General features: G+C 40.0%; 1 protein-coding gene across 7 annotated transcripts in view; it reads right to left on the bottom strand.

The window, feature by feature from the left end:
• HEATR3 (HEAT repeat containing 3) overlaps nucleotides 1-23,736 on the bottom strand; it is a 69,243-nt gene that overhangs the window by 24,044 nt on the left and 21,463 nt on the right. For 3 of the 7 annotated variants that reach the window (XM_023244839.2, XM_023244841.2, XM_023244845.2), the window contains 4 exons: nucleotides 20,897-20,985; nucleotides 14,224-14,367; nucleotides 10,778-10,954; nucleotides 1,627-1,754 (listed from right to left, as the gene is read on the bottom strand). In XM_023244839.2, the coding sequence (XP_023100607.1) occupies nucleotides 1,627-1,754; nucleotides 10,778-10,954; nucleotides 14,224-14,367; nucleotides 20,897-20,985 (538 nt within the window). Of the gene's footprint in view, nucleotides 1-1,626; nucleotides 1,755-5,453; nucleotides 6,278-10,777; nucleotides 10,955-14,223; nucleotides 14,368-20,896; nucleotides 20,986-23,736 lie in introns of those variants that run through there. The other 4 variants (XM_023244843.2, XM_023244844.2, XM_023244842.2 and 1 more) reach the window with 3 other exon arrangements.

Here is a 23,736-nt window from a genome sequence, read left to right as displayed (position 1 = left end):
TGTACCCTTTCCCGATTTACTGTTTGTTTACCTTTTGTCCATTTGCTTCGTGATTCTCTCTACATTTATATATAAATGATTATTTTTCGGGATCACTGGAGAGTAAGTCAAGGGACATCCTGCCCCTTTACAAGGACATTCTCTTTCATGACTACAGTGATAGAAACAGGGAATCTAACACTGATAAAACGCTATCATCTACTCCACATCGCAAGTTGGACATGGTCAGTTGTCTCAGTCCATTATAGCTCTTTCTATCCTGGTCCCATCCCCAATTCTAGATCTCACAGTGTCTCATCAATTTATTTTAATCTTCATCCAGGGCCGTTTTGGCAGTCAAATACAGTGCCATCAATAATTATGCTGGGGGACGCCTGGGTGGCTCAGTCGGTTAAACATCTGACTTCAGCTCAGGTCATGGTCTTGCAGTTCGTGGGTTCGAACCCCACATCTGGCTCTGCGTTGTGGGCAGTGCAGAGGCTGCTTGGAATTCTCTCTCTTTCCCTCTCTCTCTGCCCCTCCCTGACTCACGCTTGCTTTCTTTCTCAAAAAAGTAAGTAAAAAATAAAAACTTTAAGAAAATAATAATTATGCTGGTCTGACAGGCACAATCCTAGTCAGGCAAACCTGGCCGTGTGGTCATGCTACTTGCAGGATATAGCAAAGGATTTGAAACTTTGTATCTTGTGAGTAACGGAAACCATTGAAGTGATTACACATAAAAGCAAGTTAGAAACTTGAGTTACTTCATGTTTCAACTACTTTCACCTCATTCATTGGGAAGAAAAACTAAAATGGTGGTAAATATCTGTGTAATATTTATTAAGAAACAATTGCATCTAGAGTTGCTCAGAATACCTTCTAACTTAAACCTTGAAGAGTAACCAACTGCAGTACAAAATTGCAATTCTCAACCTGATGCCCATAAATCAGGTAAATAAATCAAATAAATCAAATAAATCCAAAAACACTCTGAACCCCTAAACAAAATATAAAGGTATGCGCATGTGGTGATTTCAAAATATGTCTACTGGGGCAGCCAGCTGGCTCAGTTGGTAGACCATGTGACTCGATCTTGGGGTTGTAGGTCCAAGCCACACATCAGGGGTAGAGCTTGCTTAAAAATAAAATACTTTGAATACGTACAAATAAAAAACTTTGAAAAAAAAATATGTCTACATCTAACAATTCTTTAATACATCTCACTTCAAGAAGTGCAACTTAGGGGTGCCTGGGTGGCTCAGCTGGTTAAGCATCTGACTCTTGATTTTGGCTCAGGTCATGATCTCATGGTCTGTGCGTTCAAGCCCCACATTGGACTCTGTGCTGACAGTGCAGAGCCTGCTTGGGATTCTGTCTCCCTCTCTCTCTGCCCCTCCCCCGCTGGCGCACCAGCTCTGTCTCTCTCTCTCTCTGTCTCAAAAATCAATAAACATTAAAAAAAAAAAATTTTTTTTTAAAGCGCAACTTAATTTTCCTCTACGTGAGTATGGATTGGACTTAGTGACTTAACAAATAAAAATGTGGCAAAAGAGACGATGTCACTTGTGAGACTAGCTTTCTCCTCCTCTCTCTTGGAACACTGACACTGGGGGCAGCCAGGTGCTATGTCATGATGACACTCACAGTGAAGAATGAGGCCTCCTGCCAACAGCCATGTGAGTGAGCCACCTTGGAAGAAATCTTCCAGCACCGGTCAAGACTTCGGTTGACTGCGGCCATGGCCAGCATCTTTGTTGCAAGCTCGTGAGACCCTGAGGAAGAAACACCCAGCTAAGTGGCTCCTGAATTCCTGGCCCACAGAAACTAAGAGATAATAAATTTCATTATTTTAAGCTACCAATTTCAGGGTAACTTGTTACACAAAAGATAATTAATGCAGTGCATTTAGTTGAGGAGTCTATGATTTTCATCAGATTCTAAGTGAAATTAATGACCTGAAAAAGGGTGAGAATTACTACTGTAAAACCAGTACTAGATTTCTAAGTCTTTGGTCCTCATCCTAGAGTTTCTATGGGTTTATGTATGTATTTATTTATTTTCCTATGAGTTTATTTTGTATACAATTTGGGATTAGGTTCAACAAATGAGAAGATTAAACTCTCCAAACCACCGGAAGACTCAAAAGAATGTTTAAAAATGCTGTCTCGAGAACAGGCAGAGAAAAGCAAACCTTACCCCAACCTATCAAACTAAGATCTAACGGAACATCTAATAGAAATGAAGTTTTCATTTTCAAAAAGAAAAGGCTACCATTAGACCTAACGATGATTCTGACATAACAATACATTCATAAATTACTGTTACAGAAAAAAGCCAAGTTATAGAACAGTATGTTCCCATTACAGAAACAATGTATTATTCGATGGATGTATAGATGGATATGTCCAGAAAAAGTTCTAGAAAATTACAGGCATTTTCCGGCTATATGCAGCAAAAATTCATCGTGGCTATCAAAAAAATAAAGTTTATTATAAAATTCTAGGGTAGGTCACAAAATTGACAAGAGGGGAGGCGGATCAGGGTCTATAAGTGGACAGTAAATACAGGCACAGGGCACAATGGACCCAGTGCAGTCATAAGGATGGTCTAATAAGCTGCCCCAGAAAAGAAGACACCATTTGTCCACAGGCTTCACAACTTTCCAAGTCCTATGGTGGAATCATCCAAGAGGCCAAGAATTTCTTTGGTAACAGACAATCTATGAGTATCATGGTCTATTTAGAAGACTTAAAGCATTAATAGGACAGAAACAATGAAAAACTTTCTTTTGAAGGGACAGATGTATGGGCTACACATGTACTAGAAATCCATACTTCACAAAAATCAAATGGCACAGACAAGGAGTCTTCTGCTCAAAGTGGATATTTTAAAATACTATAGTATGATTTTATTATTGTTCCTGAAAATAAAGAATTTCTGGATATTGTGAAGTGAGTTGTAAAATTGCTCATGTCCTATCTATTGGCTAAATACAATCAAATATTGGTCCATGCAATTTCGAAAAGGCAGGAAGCCTCCAGCAGAACTGGGTGAACAGGAATGCCGAAAAGTAAGGGCCCTTCCCTATCCTGACAACTCAAAGGTACTTCTTCAAAAGGCTAAATAAAAGCAAGAGATAAAATTGCAAATAAAGATATGTAATTAAAGGACTGTTATTTCAAAATCAATTCTATTTTAAAATAAAATAGGGCGCCTGGTGGCTCAGTCAGTTAAGCATCCGACTTCGGCTCAGGTCATGATCTCACAGTTCGTGAGTTTAAGCCCTGCATTGGGCTCTGTGCTGACAGCTTAGAGCCTGGAGCCTGCTTCAGATTCTATGTCTCCCTCTCTCTGCTCCTTCCCTGATCATGCCCTCTCTCTCTCCTTTAAAAATAAATAAAAACATTAAAAAAGTTAAAATAAAATAAAATAATTTCCATCTTAAAGGTCCCCCCCCCCAAAAAAAAAGAGTTAAAAAAATGAGAAGTAAAGCAGTGATTTTCATTTCCTTTGGGCAAACATGCCATGGTAGGTTGAACACTTAAAAATACCTCCTAAAACAACAGATCTCACCTGAGTTTGTACTTCAACACTTAAAATAGTGCTCATTTCTACTGGACTATTCTGGATGATTTACAAATAAATATATTTTGAAGTAGATTGTTTGAGGTGGCTGGGTGGCTCAGTCAGTTAAGCATCTGAGTCTTGATTTTGGCTCAGGTTGTGATCTCACAGTCGTGGGATGGACCCCATGTTGGACTCTGCGCTGACAGCACGGGGCCTGTTTGGGATTCTCTATTTTTCCCTCCCCTGCTTGTGTGTGTGTGCATGGGCACTCTCTCTCCTCTCTCTCTCTCGAAACAAATAAATATTAAAAATAAAAATAAAGATTTTTTTCCCCTATAGTCATACAGGAGAAAACAACAGTTTCTATTACACTGTGCCGTGAATTCTACTGAGCTATTATGTAAACAGAGCCACAAAGTATATTTAATCTTTTCCCATCTTTCCCTGTTGTTCAAATAGCAAAATTAAATGTAACGATACAAGCCAAACTACCAATGCCTTAGACTCTGAAACTTCCGAATGGCATGTTTTCTATGTAAGACCTCCCCTTCTAGTATTCTACGGGACGACTGCTTTAGAGGTTGCTTAATAAAACAGAAACTCACTAACATTTATTCATTCAACAAATATTCATCAAGACCCTACTAGGTATTAGGGCCTGTGCTAGAATTAGACATTTTATTTTCCTTGAAAATAATTATAGTCTGTAAATATCTGAAGCAGAGAGAAGTCTGAGGCTGTTCTTCATTGAAAGAATCCTCTCAAAACCACAATGAGATACCACTTCACAACTGTGAGAACGACTAGTATCCAAAAGAAAACAAGTGTTGGTGAGGATGTGCAGAAAAGGAAACCCTTATGCACTGTTGGTGGGAATGTAAGTTGGTGCAACCACTGTGGAAAGGTACAGACATTCCTCAAAAAACTGAAAACAAACTACCATATGACCCAGCAATTCTGCTTCTGAGTATATATCCAAAGGAAACTAAAACACTACCTCAAAAATATATCTGTACATCTCATGTTCACTGCAGCATAATTTATGATAGCCAAGACATAGAAACAAGCTAAGTGTCCATCAATGAATAAAGAAAAAGTGTGTGCATGTGTGTGTGTGTGTTCACCCCCTGACACACACACAATGGAATACTACTCAGCCACAAGGAAAGCAATCCTGTCATTTGCAACAATATGTATGGACCTTGAGGACATTATGCTAAGTGAAATTAAGTTAGAGAAAATTAGTGTATGATCTCATATATATGAGGAATCAACAAAAAAACCTAAGCTCATAGATACAGAGAACATATTGGTGGTTGCCTGAAGTGTGTGTGTGTGGGGGGGGGGGGGATGGCAATATGGGTGAAGGGAGACAAAAGGTACAAACTTTCGGTTATAAGTCATGGGGATGTAATGTGACGGTGACGATAGCTATACTGTATTGTGTATTAGAAAGTTACTAAGAGAGTAAATCTTAAAGGTTCTCATCACAAGGAAAAAAATTGAAGTGTGTGAAGTGACAGATGTTACCTAGATGAGAAAGGTAAGCCCTACACTAGGTACTGGGCCTTTTAACAGGACAACTGAGATCAATTGTGGGGAAATTTCCAAATCTTCATCAACAACTCTTCTGATCAGGCAAATGAATGGACAATGGAGCTGGTCCAGAACCACCACCCCCCACCCCCACCCCCGCCCTCAGACAATGATGTCACTGAAACTCCCCCATCCCCTGCTCCAGCTGTCACCCTATTAATGCAAGGACATTGAAGAGTAATGCTGGGGATTCCTGCTGTAAGTCTTTTTAATGTCTCACATACAGTCAAAGCAATATCCATTAGCAAGCAAACAACCCAGGAACAGGATTATCTGGTATCTTAAAAAAGACTTTGTAAGACACAAAGTTTTCAATTACCAAGTTATTTATTGAAAAATATTCTCTCCTAATTGATTCCATATCAAATTAAACAAGGAGTGATGTTACACAGCAGTAACTGATCAGCTCCATTTGTAGAGGATGACAATGGTCTCATTAATTCATTAGTATATTCTACTAAATAGTTGGAATACAAACTCAATCCACTCACTTCTTCAGAAAAGGTAAATGTAATTGCTTTACTTCATACCAAAATCCTTTTTAAAAGCTTGTCTTCATATTTAGTTAAAGATTCCTCTAATATAAAATGATACTTGGCTTGCTCACTCTGGCAGCACATATAAAATGATACTTGCTTTAAAGAGCATCCAAGCAATGCTTTGGATTTTCTCTTCCTGCAAAATTCAAGGAAAACATGATTGTTTGAAAGTTTCTTTGCTGCTGATGAAGAGCCACCTGAGATTCCTTTGTGTTTCTACTCTTCCCCTCTTCGTGTTTCCAGTGATTAAAACATGCAGGAAACATCACTTACAGAAACTAGAAATGCCACAGAGATCCCAGAGCTCAAAAGAGAGTTTCCGACAGGTTTTGAAGTTTTTGCAAACTTCAAATTAATGTACAGGATATGGGGATTTAAAAAATGACTTTTAGAAACACATACACTCAAAGGAAATCCTTCGGTACTTTTTAGCATTGAACACTTGGGGCAAGAACTGGTCTTTCAGTAGTTCAAGTAGTCAGTCTTTTCTCAACAGTTTCTTGGTAAGCGACAAACCTTCTCAAATTCATCTTCACATTGTCGAGAACACACAGCTGATCTGGACTGTATTTACCTCTCCCCTCTTTTCGTATCTGCCAAAAAATCATATGTGATTTGATATATATTACTAATTCCTTTAGATAAGATAGCATTTGATTTTGGGTGTATTTATTTTCAGAAAAAAAGAGCTGCTAGAATATGGTGAAAGATTCTCACTTTCCAAGGTAAAAGAATATAGTGTGTGAGCCATAAAGATAAAGTAAGATTATGCACCTTGTAAACAATAGTTACAAGAACGACTGAATTGTAGTGTTCCAAAGAATAAGGTTTATGGTATGTAAACTAGACCTCGCCTCCAGTCTAGAGCAGTGGTTCTGAAATTTTAGCATGCAACAGTATCATCTGGAAGGCTTGTTAAAAAAACACAGGGCACCTGGGTGGCTCAGTCGGTTAAACGTTCGACTTAGGCTCAGGTCGTAATCTCATGGTTCAAGAGTTCAAGCCCCACACTGGGGTCTGCTTGGGATTCTTTCTGCTCCTCCCCAACTCAGGCGCATTCTCTACAAATACATACATACATACATAAAAACAAAAACAAAAACAAAAACAAAAACAGATGGGTGGGCCCATCCACAGTTTCTGATTTTCAGCATGTTTGGACTTGGGTCTGGAAATTTGCATTTGTAACAAAACACCAGGTGATTACGATGCTGCTGATCACAGGGCAATTTCGAGAGGCACCGCTCTAGAGAAGTTCTTTAGTTAAAATGCATTGTATAGTGGGTTCTTCTTTTTTTAATGTTTACTTGAGAGAGAGAGAGAGAGAGAGAATGGGAGAGAGAGAGAGAGAACACGTGCACATGCACAGGAGAGGGGCAGAGAGAGAGGTAAACAGAGAATCCCAAGCGGACTCTACATTGTCAGCACACAGCCCAAGGCAGAGATCGATCCCACGATCCCATGTGAGATTGTGACCTGAGCCAAAACTCAAGTCAGATGCACTTAACTGAAGGAGCCACCCAGGCGCCCCTGAGCATTCAATTCTTGATTTTGCCTCAGGTCGTGATCTCCTGGTTCCTGATACCAAGCTGCACTGGGTTCTGAGCTGACAGCACAGAGCCTGCTTGGGATTCTCTGTCTCTCTTCTCTCTCTGCCTCTCCCCATGCTGGCGCACCCCCTCTCTCTCAAAATAAAAATAAAAAAAATAAAGAAAATATCTTTAGGGGAGGCTGGGTGGCTCACTGGGTTAAGCATCTGACTTTGGCTCAGGTCAAGACCTCATGATTTGGGAGTTCAAGCCCCACATCAGGCTCTGTGCTGAGTGGTGAGCCTACTTGGGATTCTCTCTCTTTCTCTCTCTCTCTCTCTCTCTCTGCCCCTCTCCCCCCAAAATAAACTTAAAATATATATATACTTGAAAAGAGTTGAATGTTCAACCAACAGAGCCACCCAGGCACCCCTTATATAGTGTTTAAATGCAACTCGGGGCTAAATATACACCAAACAGTCTTTAATGCAATTGTGGCTTCATTCACAGAGGAGCTTCGTAAGAAAAACTACAGGTTGCCTTTCTGGCTAACAAAGAAACTTCACTAGGGCTTTATACCTTTGAGGAAAGAAAAACAATTAAACATCATTACCAGAGCAATGCATATTAAGTAGGAAAATCAATCGGAACAGAGGTTAGGGGTTATTTTGCTGGTTCATAGTTTACATAACTCCTCCCTACACACTGGTTTCTGTAGTTTGAAGGCTCAACCACATCTGCTTTCCTTGCAGCTGCAGGGAAACGGGATATTTTCTCCTTACCTTGCAGACTCCTCTTTCAGAAGTTTCAAGGCCCTGTACCCTCTAAGAACAATTGGACACACCCACTAATATTAGTACGGAAATATCTCTAGGAGACAGTGTTACGTGAAAACACACAGAGTACTGGATTGGGAATATGTTAGTCTACGGTTTGGATAACAAAGGGGGAGACACTAATGCACATCCGTCTTTCTGTGGAGAAACATCATTCAATGTGGTTACCAGTGAGGCAGAAAACAGGGGAGAATAAAACGTCACTGCTTAAAAAACAGACAAACATGGGCAAAGTGGGTCAAAAGGCACAAACTTGCAGTTACAAGATAAATAAGTCATGGAGATGTCATGTTCAGCATGGTGACTGTAGTTAGCAGCTCTGATCATACATTTGGAAGTTACTATGAGCGTAGAAGCTTAAAAGTTCTTAAAAGTTCTCATCACAAGAAAAAAAAAACTGCAATTGTGTGTGGTGATGGATGTTAACCAAACTTATTGTAGTAATTATTTCCCTATATGTACACATATCAAATCATTATGCTGAACACCTAAATCTAATACAAAGCTATAGGTCAAATGTATCTCAATTAAAAAAAACCCAACAACCCAGGAAACAAAAAAGCCTACAGGCCTCAACTAGGGATAAACCGTTCAACTTAAATTACACACTGGTGAATCTTAATAAATGTCAGCTACTATTACTACGTTTTTAAATACATGATGCTGAAACATAAAAATGTTAAAAACAAACCAATACTGATGTTCTTTTTTTTTTTTAATTTTTTTTTTTAATGCTTATTTATTTTTGAGAGAGAGAGACAGAGTGTGAGCAGGGAAGGGGCAGAGAGAGAGGCAGAAAGAGAATCCAAAGCAGGCTCCAGGCTCTGAGCTGTCAGCACAGCTGGGGCTTGAACAAACGAACCGTGAGAGCATGACCTGAGCCGAAGTTGGTCGCTTAACCAACTGAGCCACCCAGGCACCCCCCAATACTGATGTTCTTAAACCAACACTGACTCCAGATGTAACTATGACATAGAATGTGCATGGTGTGCGTTGCTGTTTTTCTTTTCTTCTGAAAAACTCTTTATGCCTCAAAAGAACTTAAGAAAATTTAAGGTATTAGACATATAAGGTTGGCTTTAGCTCAAGCAGTTACTTCACAGTTATTAAATTATTAGACATAGTCATATTCTCCTAAAAAGTTATCACAGATTTCTCTCCTCGAGAACTGAAATCTGCATTAGAAGCCTGTTAGATAAAAGAAATATACTGGAAAACAACAGAAGTAGGCTAATTTTTCACCAAAACCTCTATTCTTTTGACAAAGATTTTAAAGCAACTGTTTAATTTAAAATCTAAAAGCAAAAAATACAAGTATTTTTATTTCTCAAAATGACATAATTTAGAAATGGAGGTTTTGTATTTATTTATTTTTATTATCATTATTATTTATTTATTTTTAAGTAACTCTGTACCCAACATGGGGCTTGAACCCACAACCCTGAGATCAAGTGTTGCATGCTCCACAGACTGAGATAGCTGGGCACTCCCAGAAATGGAGACTTAGGTAAGTGGAGAATGGTAAACTTAAACTTGTAGACATGTGATTCAAGGCTGTTTTTAAAATTCCTAGTTGCAGGGCGCCTGGGTGGCTCAGTAGGTTGAGCATCCAATTCTTCATTTCAGCTCAGGTCATGATCTCACAGTTCATTGTAAGCGCAGAGCATGCTTGGGATTCTCTCTCTCTGCCCCTTCCCTGCCCTCTCTCTCACACAAATAAAACTTTAAAAATTTTTTTTTTAAATTACTGGTTGCTTTCCCCCAGCCACCAAGTATTTGAAAATTACTTTTTAACTTAAAGTTAGTTTTGATGTTTCTATTGAAACAAAAAATAAATAAAAAGGGGAAGCCTGGGTGGCTCAGTCAGTTAAGCATCCGGCTCAAGTCATGATCTCACAGTTTGTGGGTTTGAGCTCCGCGTCAGGCTCTGTGCTGACAGTGCAGAGCCTGCTTGGGATTCTATCTCTCCCTCTCTCTCTGCCCCTCCCCTGCTCGTGTGCTCTGTCTTTATCTCAAAATAAATAAATAAACACAAACAAACTAATAAGTAAATAAATGGGCCAATGAAGGTAGCTACATTCTCCAACAGAGATCAGCCTGGACTTTGCCCTTTTTTCAGAGCATCAAAGGGAAATACTCATAATGTGGAAATCCAGCTGTAATAAATTACCTCTAATGATATAAAATAAGTTTACAATGTCTACAAAAGTGCTTTGTAGGCAACAGACTTCAGTGCTTCTACAGGAGCACTGTTAGCACGACTGAACTGTTGTGGCAAGGGGGGGACCTCGTCTACCCCTTTTCGGCCCACATCACAGTGATTCAACAGAAAGGACGGAGCTCTGACTCAGCCAACAAGCATTCTTCAGTTCTGGGGATGAAGTGCTCTGTGAATCACTGCGATTGCATGAAGGGAACTACACACACCCCCTTCTCGTAGGACATTGAGACCTAAGCATTTCTTTCTTTTTTTTTTTTTTTTAATGTTTATTTATTCTTGAGAGAGAGAGAGAGAGTGACAGAGAGTGAGCAGGAGAGGGGCAGAGACAGAGGGAGACGCAGAATCCGAAGCAGGCTCCAGGCTCTGAGCTGTCAGCACAGAGCCCGATGTGGGGCTCGAGCTCACGAAGTGTGAGATCGTGACCTGAGCTGAAGTCAAGACGCCCAACTGACTGAGCCACCCAGGCTCCCTGAGACCTAAGCATTTCTAAACAGAACAGCTACGTACCTTCGTTTTGAAGACTGGCTGGAATTCTTTCAGAGCAGACAACAATTTAATTTGAATTGAGGCCCTTTCAGCTTCTTTCCCATCTGCAAAAACATCGAAGAGGGCATCCAAGGCTTCCCCTGCCACCACGAGGGAGGGATCTTTAGTGGCAACCTCAAGCAGAAAGCACCCGATGGTCTGGAGACAACAAAACACACTGTTATTGTCCAATATTCTAACCTCAGTTTCCAAAATCCATACTAACTTTGAATGTGGCAACAATTCACACATGGTCTTTTAAAACTTAGAAATGCCAGAGACAAATTTTTTTGAAAGAACTGAGGCACCTGGGTGGCTCAGTCAGTTGAGCGTCCAACTCTTGATTTCAGCTCTAATCATGATCTCATGGTTTTGTGAGTTTGAGCCCCGTGTTGAGCTCTGTGCTGACAGTGCAGAGCCTGCTTGGGATTCTCTCTCTCTCTCTCTCTCTCTCTCTCTCTCTCTCTCTCTCTCTGCCCCTCCCCTGCTCATGCTCTGTCTCTCTCAAAATAAATACACTTAAAAAAAATTTTTTTTAAACTTTGAAAAACTAAAAATTAAAGACTTCACATGTATTTATAAATACACCATGTATAATATAAACTAGATAAATTAAGTTTACATTCCTAAATAAACTAAATTAAAATCCATAAATGATCTATGAGAGATTGACTTTGGAAATTAAATTTTTCCCATCTCCCTCAAAAAGCCTTTCCCTGTCATGTCAAGATGCAAATAAATATATGTTAAAAAAAAAAAAAAAGTGCTTCCCTGTAATGATCTTTAACACCCATCCATACTTTGACAATTAGCTGGCTAATGAACAGGCCATTCCCAATCTGCGAAGAATTGTTCAAAAGTAAACTTACTTTGTTTTGGCTGTTCTCCTTCATCCTTTATGTCTTAAGGGTAATGTGCACATCTGGTACTATCAGTGGGAGAGTGGAAATGCTAAGAATAGCGAGTCCAAGCTCCAGCTGTGACGTAAATAACAGCCTGACTCTTGGACAGTCCATTACCCACTCTGGGCCCCAATTTCCTTATCTGAATTTAAGTAATACAGACAACCTCTAGGATAGTGTTTAGATTCAATATTCTATAATAAAATATGAAACACACAGTATCACATAGGAAGTAGTCTTATTAAAAAGATTAGCCTGAATCTGAATCTAACCTAGCCTTTAGATCTAACCTCCAGTTTGCAGAAAATACAGACAATAGAAGAACAAGCTTAACAACACAAGGAAGCAATCAGACAAATCCAGAAGGTTGGACACTATGAGACAACCCTAGGAATTGAGGAAAAAAGCAGGTAGTGGTAGGGGTGCCTGGCTGACTCAGCTGGTACAGTGTGTGACTCGTGATCTCAGGGTTTTGAGTTCAAGCCCCACGATGGGCGTAGAGCTTACTCAAAAAGAAAGGAAGAAACAAACATACAAACAGGTAGTGGTAGGCACTGCCAGGGAGCAGTTTCCAGATTGAGAGAGGCTTAGAAGATCCACAACCAAACACAACACATAGACTTGACTTAAATCCTGGTTTAAAACGAACTATCCATAAATAAATGTTTTTGAAACTGAAAACATCTGAATATGGACCATGTATGAGACGTGATTGCTGACTGTGTAAGGTGTGATAATGGTGGTTATGTCACAAACTGTCCCTATTTTTAAGACATGCATACTGAACCAACAGGGGCAAAATACCATGATGCCTTTAATACCGAGCTTTAAAACATTTTTTAAAAAAATGTTTAATGTTTATTTATTTTTGAGAGAGAGAGAGAGAGAGAGAGACAGAGTGTGAGTGGGGGAGGGGCAGACAGAGGGAGAGACACAGAATCGGAAGCAGGCTCCAGGCTCCGAGCTGTCAGCACAGAGCCCGATGTAGGGCTTGAACCCACGAACCATGAGATCATGACCTGAGCCGAAGTCGGACGCTTAACCGACTGAGCCACTCAGGTGCCCCTCTGCTTTGCTTCATGTTTGGAAATGTGACTAAATACAAACATTCAAAAAAATCTCATGTTATAGCTGAGAAAAACTTGTTGCTCCGCTCAAGTGGACCTTGGGAATTACAGTGTTAAGGGGCGGGAAGTGATTAAACATGCACATGGCTATACACACAACCACACAGCTACATTCTCTCTCGTTTATGTGTCTATATATCTAGAATAACACAGAAGAAAGGGGTAACAGTGGCTGCCTCTCTACAGTTAAACTGGGGGAAAGTTATAAAGGGAGAGGAGTTTTTTCATTAATATTCTTTTTACTTGTCTGTTTTGTTACGTGCAGGTATCTTTTCAAAATAAGGTTCTTAAAAATGAGTCATGGTTCGGGTGCCTGGGTGGCTCAGTTGGTTGAACGTCCAACTTCGGCTCAGGTCATGACCTCATGGTTGGTGAGTCCAAGCCCCATGTCAGGCTCTGTGCTGACAGCTCAGAACCTGGAGACTGCTTCGGATTCTGTGTCTCCCTTTCTCTCTGCTCCTCACCCATTCATGCTTTGTCTCTCTCTCTCAAAATAAATAAACGTTAAAAAAAATGAGTCATTGTTGTAAAGTTGTTAGCAACTTAAGTACTTCCTAACAAATGGTTTACTACCCATGAATTAGTAATTAATACTTCAGCAATTACCACAATGAAGGGTAACTTTACTATCACTGTCCTTTTAGTTACTAGTGATGCTGTGTCTCGAGCAGATTAGTTCCTGAGCGACTGTGCCTCGATGAAGTGCTGGAAGCAAGTATGTTGAAGCTTGCGGCTTCAAATTTACAAAGTGGCATCAGAGGGGACTGTGTGGTACTGTTCAGAATGCACGTTGGCCGGGCGTGCTAAGAGAACTGGCGAGCGGTTCCTTCATCACTAGGAGAATGGAACATGCTCATATTTTATGTAACAGCAAAAGCAGAGGTACCTGAGACAATGCTGAACTCGTCTTTCACTGCAGACAAGTTCATTTTTGAAAAAATATCTCTGGAATAAAGTTAAACGGCAAAATGCAACTCAACTATTCAAGTACCTATCTAATTCATGTAGGCAGATCAAGCCAAATTCAAAGGGCATATTTTAATAATGTACTTTAGTAAGCAAATTCTTGATAGGATTTCTTCTCATGATGTCCACAGAAGTTTTTAAAAATCCCACACTGGGGTGCTTGAGTGGCTTAGCTGGTTGAGTGTCCGACTCTTGGCTTTGGCTCAGGTCATGATCTTACCCTCATGAGATTGAGCCACTCGTCAGGCTCTGCACTGGGCATGAAGCCTGCTTGGGATTCTCTCTCCCTCTCCCTTTGCCTATCCCTCGCTCACTCATGTTCCCTCCTTCCCTCCCTCCCCGTCTCTCAGAAAAATAAAAAAAAAAATCCCACACCAACAACTACCCTGTTTCTAATGATTTAACATTTTACATTAGAAGCATATTGTTTTACCTTAAGAGTTTCCAGTGTTCCATCTTCTTTGGCAAGGACGCTGCCAGTGATTCCTAAAATACTAACAACGTTTACTCTCACCCCTGTATTACTACTATGAATCCCGGCTGTGCACAATGTCATCAACTGATCGGGAGTCATGCACTGTTGAAAAGGAAGAAGAGAGTATTTACGGTGTTAAACTCGACCAGTTCCAATAGTATGCACAACAGGACTGACAGGAATGTCACTAAGAAAAGTTATTACTTACTCTAATTGCTCCTAAATACAGCTGGTATTCTTGAACTAAGATGAGGCCTGTTCATGTCACTGTTATTACTCAATCTACCATAGCTGTAGGCCTGTAAGAGGGGCTTCATTTCCTATTAGTTTCATTTGAAGAAGACTTTTGGTCAGATGTACGCAGACTAAAGAGATTCAAATTTCTTTTTAACATTAATCATAAGAACGTTTTGAAAATGTAAATAAAATCCTGTAGCTTTAATAAAAATTGGCTGAATCTAGGCAAGAACTTACCCTGAGATGTGTGTGGTATGGTAAATTATTAGAGATTGTAAAAACCATGAAATTATATAGTGTTTCTGCCGTGTAGTGATAATTTTCATTTTAAGATAATCTGAAGACATATGTGGACGCAGTTATCACAAGAGAATTCGAATATCATGTTGCCAGGCTATCACCTGTGAGGAGCAGCCCAGCATGGTAAGTAAGGGCTTTGGATTTGGAATCTGACATCCTGAATTCACAACCTGGCTCTACTCCTTACCACTTAGCAATCCTGTGCAAAATACTTGACCCCACTAAGTTCTCCATTTCTCCATGAGTGATGCAGGGACAGTGATCACCATGCAGAGGGGCTAAGAGGATTAAGTAATGCACGCAAAAATGCACATATGTATATACACACACACATATAAAATACTGAACAGTTTTTTTAATGTTTATTTATTTATTTTGAGAGTTGGAGGGGAAGAGAGAGAATCCAGAGAGAATCCCAACCAGGCTCTGCCTTGTCAGTGCAGAGCCTGACATGGGTCCTGACCTCACAAACTGTGACATCATGACTTGAGCTGAAATGAAAAGTAAAATGCCCAACTGACTGACCCAAGTGCCCCAAGATACTCAACAATTCTAAACAAGCTCATTTCTGAATCATCTGCACTGCTTCTGCCAAATCTAAAGGAAATAGCTAACAGGCTCAGGTTTCTTAGAAAACACTCTACTGGAAACAATCCCACCAACCACAGGATTGTTCACAGCCAGAACAAGGCTGCTACGAATGATGAAGGCAGGCTGCTTTACTACCAGCATGACTCACAAATGTTAAGTTGCCCATTGTGCACAAACCTACAAGGTAGAGAACTAGACAGGGGAGCAGAACAGTCGCACTCCAGTCTTAGTGCCGTCATTCAGCACCTCTAGTCCCTGGTTTCCTTTTTTTGTAAAGCATTAGAGAGCCAGGGTCCTTCTAGTTCTCAAATTCCATGCTCATGCCCAATACATAGCCAATCTGAAAATCTATGGCCTGAATATATATGAATGCCTAGACATTAACTGGGCATGAGCTGGGAGTAATTCTCTTTAAACATCAGACTGACCCAGTAAGCTACTGCTGAGGATCATGCAAAATCAATAAAAATACTTTGTATTTCTATAGGCCCTACAGTATAGGGTCTTCTAATCCTCTCTCCATTATTACCATTCCCATTTCAAAGAAACTAAGGGTCAAAAGTTATGTTCTTGAAAGAAAATTCTCAAATATACAAAGAAAAAAAATTTAAGGTTTATATATTAAAGACCAACAGCGCATACTGTATTTGACAGAAAAGCACCAGAGACATTCTCACTATGCTGTGGACCAAGATAAAGTGTGGGAAGCACTGCTCTAGGGTGTGGCCATGGAGTAGAAGTAGGAAGGAAGACAAGATGGCCAGAGAAAGGGAGGTCCAGGAACTTCAAAGCCAGGTCACTTGGGGGAGCATCTATGTGGATCCTGAAGTTACCTAGAATCATGACAGGACTATTGAAGAGTAATAAAGCCCAACAGCAGGAATCTTTAAGGAACAAAGGGTGCCTTGGGCACCCTATGGATGGCTATAACCAAGAGAAGTGGGTGGTATGGTCTAATGACATATTAGTCAACACTGGAAGATTTTAGAAAGGAAGGAGCAAGGATGGTATAGCACACTTACTATAGCACACCCAAACTTAGTGTGCATGCCAATCCCCTGGAGAATTTCTTCAAATATAGACCACTGGGCCCCTCCCCAAAGTTCCTGCTTAAGTCGAATGGGGGCGAGGCCCTAAGATTTGGCCTTATATATGAAGAAGAAAAAGACCACCACCAAAATAGCAAAACTGAGAAAACACAGGAACAGTTACAGAAAAAAAAAAAAAAACAAAACAAAACCAAAGGCCCTTAAAATACATAAAGAGACATCCAATCTCCCCAGAAGAAGAGAAATGCAAATTAGAATGAGATATAACTTCTCAGCTATCAAACTGGTTAAAATCCAACATTCTGACAATGTACTCTGCTGGTGTGGCTACAGCAAAATAGGCACTCTCACTGCTGGTGGAGATTCAAGATGGCTCAAAGTCTAAGGAGGGGACTACAGCAGTAATTAGCAAAATTAGAACTCCATCTCTTCTCTGACCCAGCAAGCCCACTTCTAGGCATCTATCCCCAAGACTCAATGGCAAAACCACAAAATAACATCTGTAAAAAAGTTATTTGCTGCGGTTCTATTTATAATAGCAAAGACTGACTGGAAAGTAAAATACCCACCAATAGCAGACAGGTTGAATGAATAAGGAACACCTACACGACGGAGTAAATAATATGAAGCTGTAAAACAAGATGTAAGAGGGGAGCCTGGGTGGCTCAGTTTGTTAAGCATCTGACTCTTGATTTCAGCTCAGGTCATGGTCTCATGGTTTGTGGGATCGAGCCCTGTATCAAGCTCTGTGCTGACAGCCTAGAGCCTGCTTGGGATTCTCTCTCCTCCTCTCCCTCCAATCCTCCCCAACTTGTGCACATGCTCTCTCTTGCGCACAATCTCTCTCTCAAAAGAAATAAATTAAAAAAAAAAAGAAAGAAAGAAATGAGAAAGATACCTATGTACTATGATGATTAATAAAGGAGGGAAAAACAGCAAGGGGCAGAAGCACTACTTTGAAGAAAGGGCTGAAATACAAATGCCTACATATTTGCTTATGTTTTTAAAATAAGAACGATAGAATGATAAATCAAAAACCAAAATGGATGGTTACCAGAAAGGGAAGAACAGGGCCAAAGGGATACATTTTGAAGTGTACAGCTCAGTGGCAGGAAGTACTTTCACACTGTTGTGCAACCAGCCATCACCCATCCACCCCCAGAACTCCATCCCCTTAAACAGGACGCCCCTACTATCCCCTTCCCCTAACCCCTGACAGCCACTGTTCTACATTCTGTCCTTATGAATTTAACTGTTCTAGGTGCTTCATAAATGGAATCATACAATATTTGTCCTTTGTGTTTGGCTTATTTCACTTAATGTAATGTCTTCAAGGTTCACCTAGGTGATAGTATTACCATTGTGTTCCTTTTTAAAGCTGAAAAATATCCCATCGTATGTATATATTATATTTTCCTCTGAATATATCTTGTTTCAGTTTTTGTGTGTGTGTGTGTGTTTTTTTTTTGAACTAGGCTCCATGCCCAACATGGGCCTCAAACTCACAACCCTGAGATTAAGAGTCTCATGCTCTACCGACTGAGCCAGCCGCTCCAACCTGTTTCAGTTTTGTTACTGAAACTGTGTAAAATAAAAATTAAAGCAAAATGAGAAAAGGACTCTTAAAAAAAGGAAAGCTAAAACAATTGAAACTAACTTTATAACAAGCCACAAAGAGAATTTTTTCAAGCAACTTTAAAACACAGCAATTTGTACAGTCTTGGAGGAATTTTTCCTAAGGACAAGAAGAATCACAAAGAAATCTTAAACTACATTCAGTTGTGTTACTGTTAGTAATAACAGCATTGTTATCTTGAAACTATTAAATCCATTCTGTAGGATAAAGCAAATAATTTCAACATCACTAAGAAGCAAGATTTGCAGTACAAAAAAGATACAATTATATATCAAAAGTTAAGTAAAAATACTTTAGCCTTTTTACTTAAACTGGAAATATCAGCATGACATTGTGATTTATTTTTTCTCTTCCCATGAAATTCTTATTTCCTAGCTATTTCCACTAAAAAAGTCCAGAAGCAACGACAACATAGCAAAAGTATTCCAAAACTTAATTTCCCACTAAAGATATTAGGGCTGCTGGGGAAAATGACTCCAGGTTTCAAGCAGGAAAAGTACAAGATGAGTCTGGGACAGCTGCTTGTACCCAAGAAGCTCTCAAATCTAGTGGGCTCAGGAGCCACAGAGAAGAGACTTCTACTACTGACAGATGGGATCATTTCTTTTCTTTCTTTTTTTTTTTTAGAGGGAGGGAGGGAGAGAGAGAGAGAGAGAGTGAGTGTGGGTGAGCAAGAGGGACAGAAGGAGACAGAATCCTAAGCAGGCTTCACACTCAGCACATGGGCTTAATCCCATGACCCTGGGATCATGACCTGACTCGAAATCAATAATCAGACACTTAATCGACTAAGCCACTCAAGTGTCCCAACAGATGGGACAGTTTCTGCATCAAAGAAAAAAAGCTTATACTGGAATGAAATACAAATCTATTAAAAACCACGAGTTCATAATGATATTTAAAAAACCTCACTTGGGGGCACCTGGGTGGCTCAGTCGGTTAAGCGTCCGACTTCGGCTCAGGTCATGATCTCACAGTTTTTGACTTCAAGCCCCACATCGGGCTCTGTGCTGACAGCTGAAAGCCTGGAGCCTGCTTTGGATTCTGTCTCCCTCTCTCCCTGCCCTCCCCGACTTGTGCTCTGTCTCTCTCTCTCTCTCTCAAAAATAAATAAATGTAAAAAAATTTAAAAACAAAACAAAAAAACACCTCACTGATCACTTTCTGAAACTGCTGAGGGCACTAACATATTATTCTGGAGAAAAGTGTAGGGGTGCAGAATCATATACACTTATCCCATCTTTCTGGTATGGACTTTATTTCAAAGTTACCAAATAACGGAGGAGACAGAAAGTTTCTCTATAGTAGAATCACAGCTAATAAATGTAAAAAAAAATGACAAGATTAGAATGTGTCCATTTTGCAACCACTGATAAAATAACGGATCTAGACAACAGTAATCCCTGCTGGCTATAACCACTAAAGAATCCACTGATTAATCTTAACATCACTATTTATGAAAATACATAATTTGTGAAAGGAAAGTAGAAAATACAGACAACACTATGAATTATTCTTGCCAAAAAATTTGATCCCAAATCTAATTAAGGCTCTAGACCTAGCTTCCTAGGATATATGGACCACAGAGGGACACATTAACATTACCATTGTTAGCAACCAGCCAAATCTCAGAATGAGAAAAATTCTTCAAGACAAATAACAGGTTCTTCAATAAATAAATAGAAAAGGGAGAGGGGGGTTGGTAGGGGAAATGTTTTAAATTAAGGATTTAAGAACCTGTGAATATACTAAAAACCACTGAATGGTACACTTCAAATGGGTGAATCGTATGGTATGTGAATTAAATCTCACTAAAGCCGTTAAAAAAAAAAATTGAAACGGAAGTATCAACCAAAAGCAATGTGTGGATCTTGTTTGGGTTCTGACCTAAACAAAAGCAACTGAAAAACACATTTTCAGGGCAATCAGAAAACACTGAACTCAGACTGCATACATCAAATGATGATAAAGCAATGTCTGTTAATTTGGGGGTAATGGTACTGTGGTCATGTTTTTTAAAAGTCCATTTTCTGTCACAGACACGTAATGAAGCACATAATAAAATACTTATGGGTGAAATAAACACAATTTGCTTTAAAGCAGTCCAGGTAACAAACACAAAGCGTAAGGGAGATAAAGAGAACAAGAAGGCCAGGATGTTGCCAACTCAGTGACACCTGTGGTTGGTGATACTATTATCTTTGCTTTTAGAGATGTTTGAAAATTTCCTTAATAAAAAGCAAAAAATAAAAGTGAGAAAGCACCTATCACAGAGATGCCCGTGGATCACTGTGGAGGGTCAGGAGGCATGCTTGAAAATTTCTGTAAACTGTTACAGAAGACTGATGGCTTTCAGAGAACATATTTGTGACCTGTACGTCAACCAAGTTACATCGATAAAAAAGATTGTGTGTGTTGGTGGCACTGGCAGGAAGAAGGAAAATATTTTACTTTTTATTTTAAGCACATATGATTTCTCTTTACAAGGATCATACATTACTCTTCAAACAAATACTTTTAATATGTTTTTTTAATGTTTATTTTTATTTTTGAGAGAAAGAGTGGGCGCAAGTGGGGAAGAGGCAGAGAGAGAGGGATAGAGGATCCAAAGTGGGCTCTGCGCTGACAGCAGAAAGCCCGACATGGAGCTCGAACTCATGAACCGTGAGATCATGAGCTGAGCCGAAGTCAGACGCTTAACCAACTGAGCCACCTAGGCGCCCCCCAAAATAAATACTTTAAAAAAAAAAGTTATTAACTTTGCCTCCATAATGCAGAATCTTTGCTGGTTTCATATAAAAATTTTTAACAATCTTACCTGAGAAATGTTCTTGGAGGCCATTGTTTGCAAAAGGGCCCTCAAGGCACTACTTATGGCTTCTAGAAAGTCAACATGCTTAGCAAAATCTAAAACACAAAAGTGAAATACACATTTGTCTTTCTCTAAGACAAGTTACTTTGTAGGAAAAGAAACAATCAAAACACCGCATGTTAAATCTTAATATATGCTATTATAATTAACACTTTTGATATTGAGCCCGAATTTCCACAGTTCTTTGTGAGCTACATACTTGAGTTTGAAAAGACGTCCACAACTGAAATAATCATAACAAGGGAGCATTCTACGGATAGTCCTTGCCTTCCAGACACTGGATTTTCATTTGATCTCCTTCTTTAGCATGTGCTAAGCCTGAGCTAGCCTTCGTAGATGGAATTCAACCTTTCACAGGTTGCCATCACGGTGCTAGGCAGAACTAGCATGGAGAGGTCTCCCAAATCAGAGTACTTCCTCACCGACTAAGTCCACTACGTAGTCAACAACTGTTGTTTGCACAGGGCTAGGCCACTACACCTCCATGGCTTCAATGGTTTCTATGGTTTTGACTGACCCAACTTCCCCTTCCCATTCCTGCTCACTTTTACTCTTTTCTTACTGTCCCTTCTTCCGACACAGGACAAATGGAACAACAGCAACAAACAATTATGTTTACAGTTATACAGAAGGGTGTGGGTCACCCAGGCAGGCTAGCTCTCTAACGTCTTAGGTGGGAAGGGAAAGTGATGGATTTGCTGTGGTAGATTATACATTTTTTTTTTTTTTTTTACATTTATTTATTTTTGAGAGACAGAGCACAAATGGGGGAGGGACAGAGAGAGGAGACACAGAATCCGAAGCAGGCTCCAGGCTCTGAGCTGTCAGCACAGAGCCTGACGCGGGGCTCAAACCCACAAACCGCAAGATCGTGACCTGAGCTGAAGTCGGACGCTCAACCGACTGAGCCACCCAGGAGCCCCTGCTGTGGTAGATTATATATTAAATAGCCACAATGGTACTTTCATTTCTGCATGATCTTCCCAAGCCTTGCCACATCCCATAAAGATGTAAAATCTATTTCCCCTCCCCTTGAATCTGGGGGGGACTTTGTGACTTCTATAAGCAACAGGACACATGAACACGACAGGCTAGGTCGTAAAAGGCACCACGGCTTGCACCTGACTCACATGTGTTTGCTCTTTTTTCTCTTTCAACTCTTACCCTTGGAACCCAGCCACCATGTTATAAGGAAGCCTAGGTCATATGAAGAGGTCACCTATGGGTGTTCCGGCTGACAGCCCCTGAGCCAACTATCAACGTATGAGTGAACAAGACTTCAGAAGTTCTGCCTTCCAGTTTTCTGGCAGAACCCCTAGAGTTTCTCAACCCTAGCACCATGGACATTTTGGACCAAACAATTCTTTGGGGTCCCTTCTACACTGTAGGGTATAAGAGCAGCATCCCTGGCTTCTCCCCTCTAGGTAACAGCAGCAACCCCCAAGTTAGAAGAACAAAAAATACCTCCAGACATTGCCAAATGTTCCCTGTGGGGAAAAATTGCCCCTAGTTGAGAACCCCTGGCCTAGACATTGTGGAGTAGAGACAAACCATCTCTGACCTATAGAAACCCTGAGAAAAACTCATGAGTATTGTTTTAAGCCACAAAGGTTTGGGGTGCTTTGCTATATAGTAACAGATACCTTGGCTTTCTGCCTCCTGTTGCCTGGGGCCCTAGAAAGGTTCCAACCAATGCCCTTTTCTGGACTGCCTGCATGAGAACGTGCCAGCTTCTGCACAGATTTGAATCAAATCTGTGTATTTTATTTTTTTGACCTTCCTTTTCAGATATATGTTACGTACTGAAGTAGGGAGTTCCTGTAAGTTTCACAGAACATACACTAAGCTTTAGGATCAGACAGACCTGGGATGGAATCCTGCCTTTGACTTTATATGACCTCTCATGTTGGCCTCTGGTCAAATGTTACCTCCTCGGAGAGGCCTTTCAACGTAAACCCATCTAATACGGCACCTGAACCAATTATGCTGTCATTTTTTCTTCCTAGATAAAATTACATTAAATCTCTGAGATTGTAAGTTCCGTGAGCACAGTGGTCTTGCTTATCTCATCCACGCCTGGATCCCTCAGACCTGGAGAGTGAAACATGGCATAAAGCGTTCAATAAATATAGCTAAAGAAATGAATGCCCCAGAAGGAGTTCCTCAACCTCTCTAAATCTCAGCTTCCTTATCAGGAGGGTGGGGTAATAAGGCCTTGCTCATACAGCCTAGCACCTAAAAGGCACTCAAAAATCGGTGTAAGGTCATTACTAATAAAATTCAAAAAGTCACCATACTGGCTCTGAAAAGTAAGTTATATTTATATTTGATTACAGCTATTAAGTGTAGCCCTAGACACTCATGAACTGCACATAAAACAATTAAACAACATCATGAAGAAATAACTCAATACAAACTAGAACACACTCGAAACAATTTTTTTCTATCTTCCATTCTAAGAAAAATAACCATTACTTTAGATTCAAAACACTAATCTAAACCACACTACTATTTTACATTATGTGCAATTTATACTTTCCCTAAATTAAGGATTATTATTTGGATGACTTTTATTTAATTCACATTTCTGGTCATTTATCCATTTTGGGAAAGGAATTTCAAACTACCCTGCCTTTCTGAGAAATTCCCAGTAAAAGGTCAACACATATGGTATTGTTGAAGAAATTAAGTAAAGGTCAATAGAAGTTAAACAAAAGAGGTGACTAAAATGTCTTTCCCCTCAACTTTGTTCGGCATGTAAGAATTTGTAGCACATCTTAATGCAG

This window comes from Felis catus, chromosome E2 (assembly GCF_018350175.1).
Source record: "Felis catus isolate Fca126 chromosome E2, F.catus_Fca126_mat1.0, whole genome shotgun sequence".
NCBI classification, from domain to species: Eukaryota; Metazoa; Chordata; class Mammalia; order Carnivora; family Felidae; genus Felis; species Felis catus.
The sequence above is the reverse complement of the archived record's forward strand: the minus strand, read 5'-3'. Positions and strand labels throughout refer to the sequence as shown.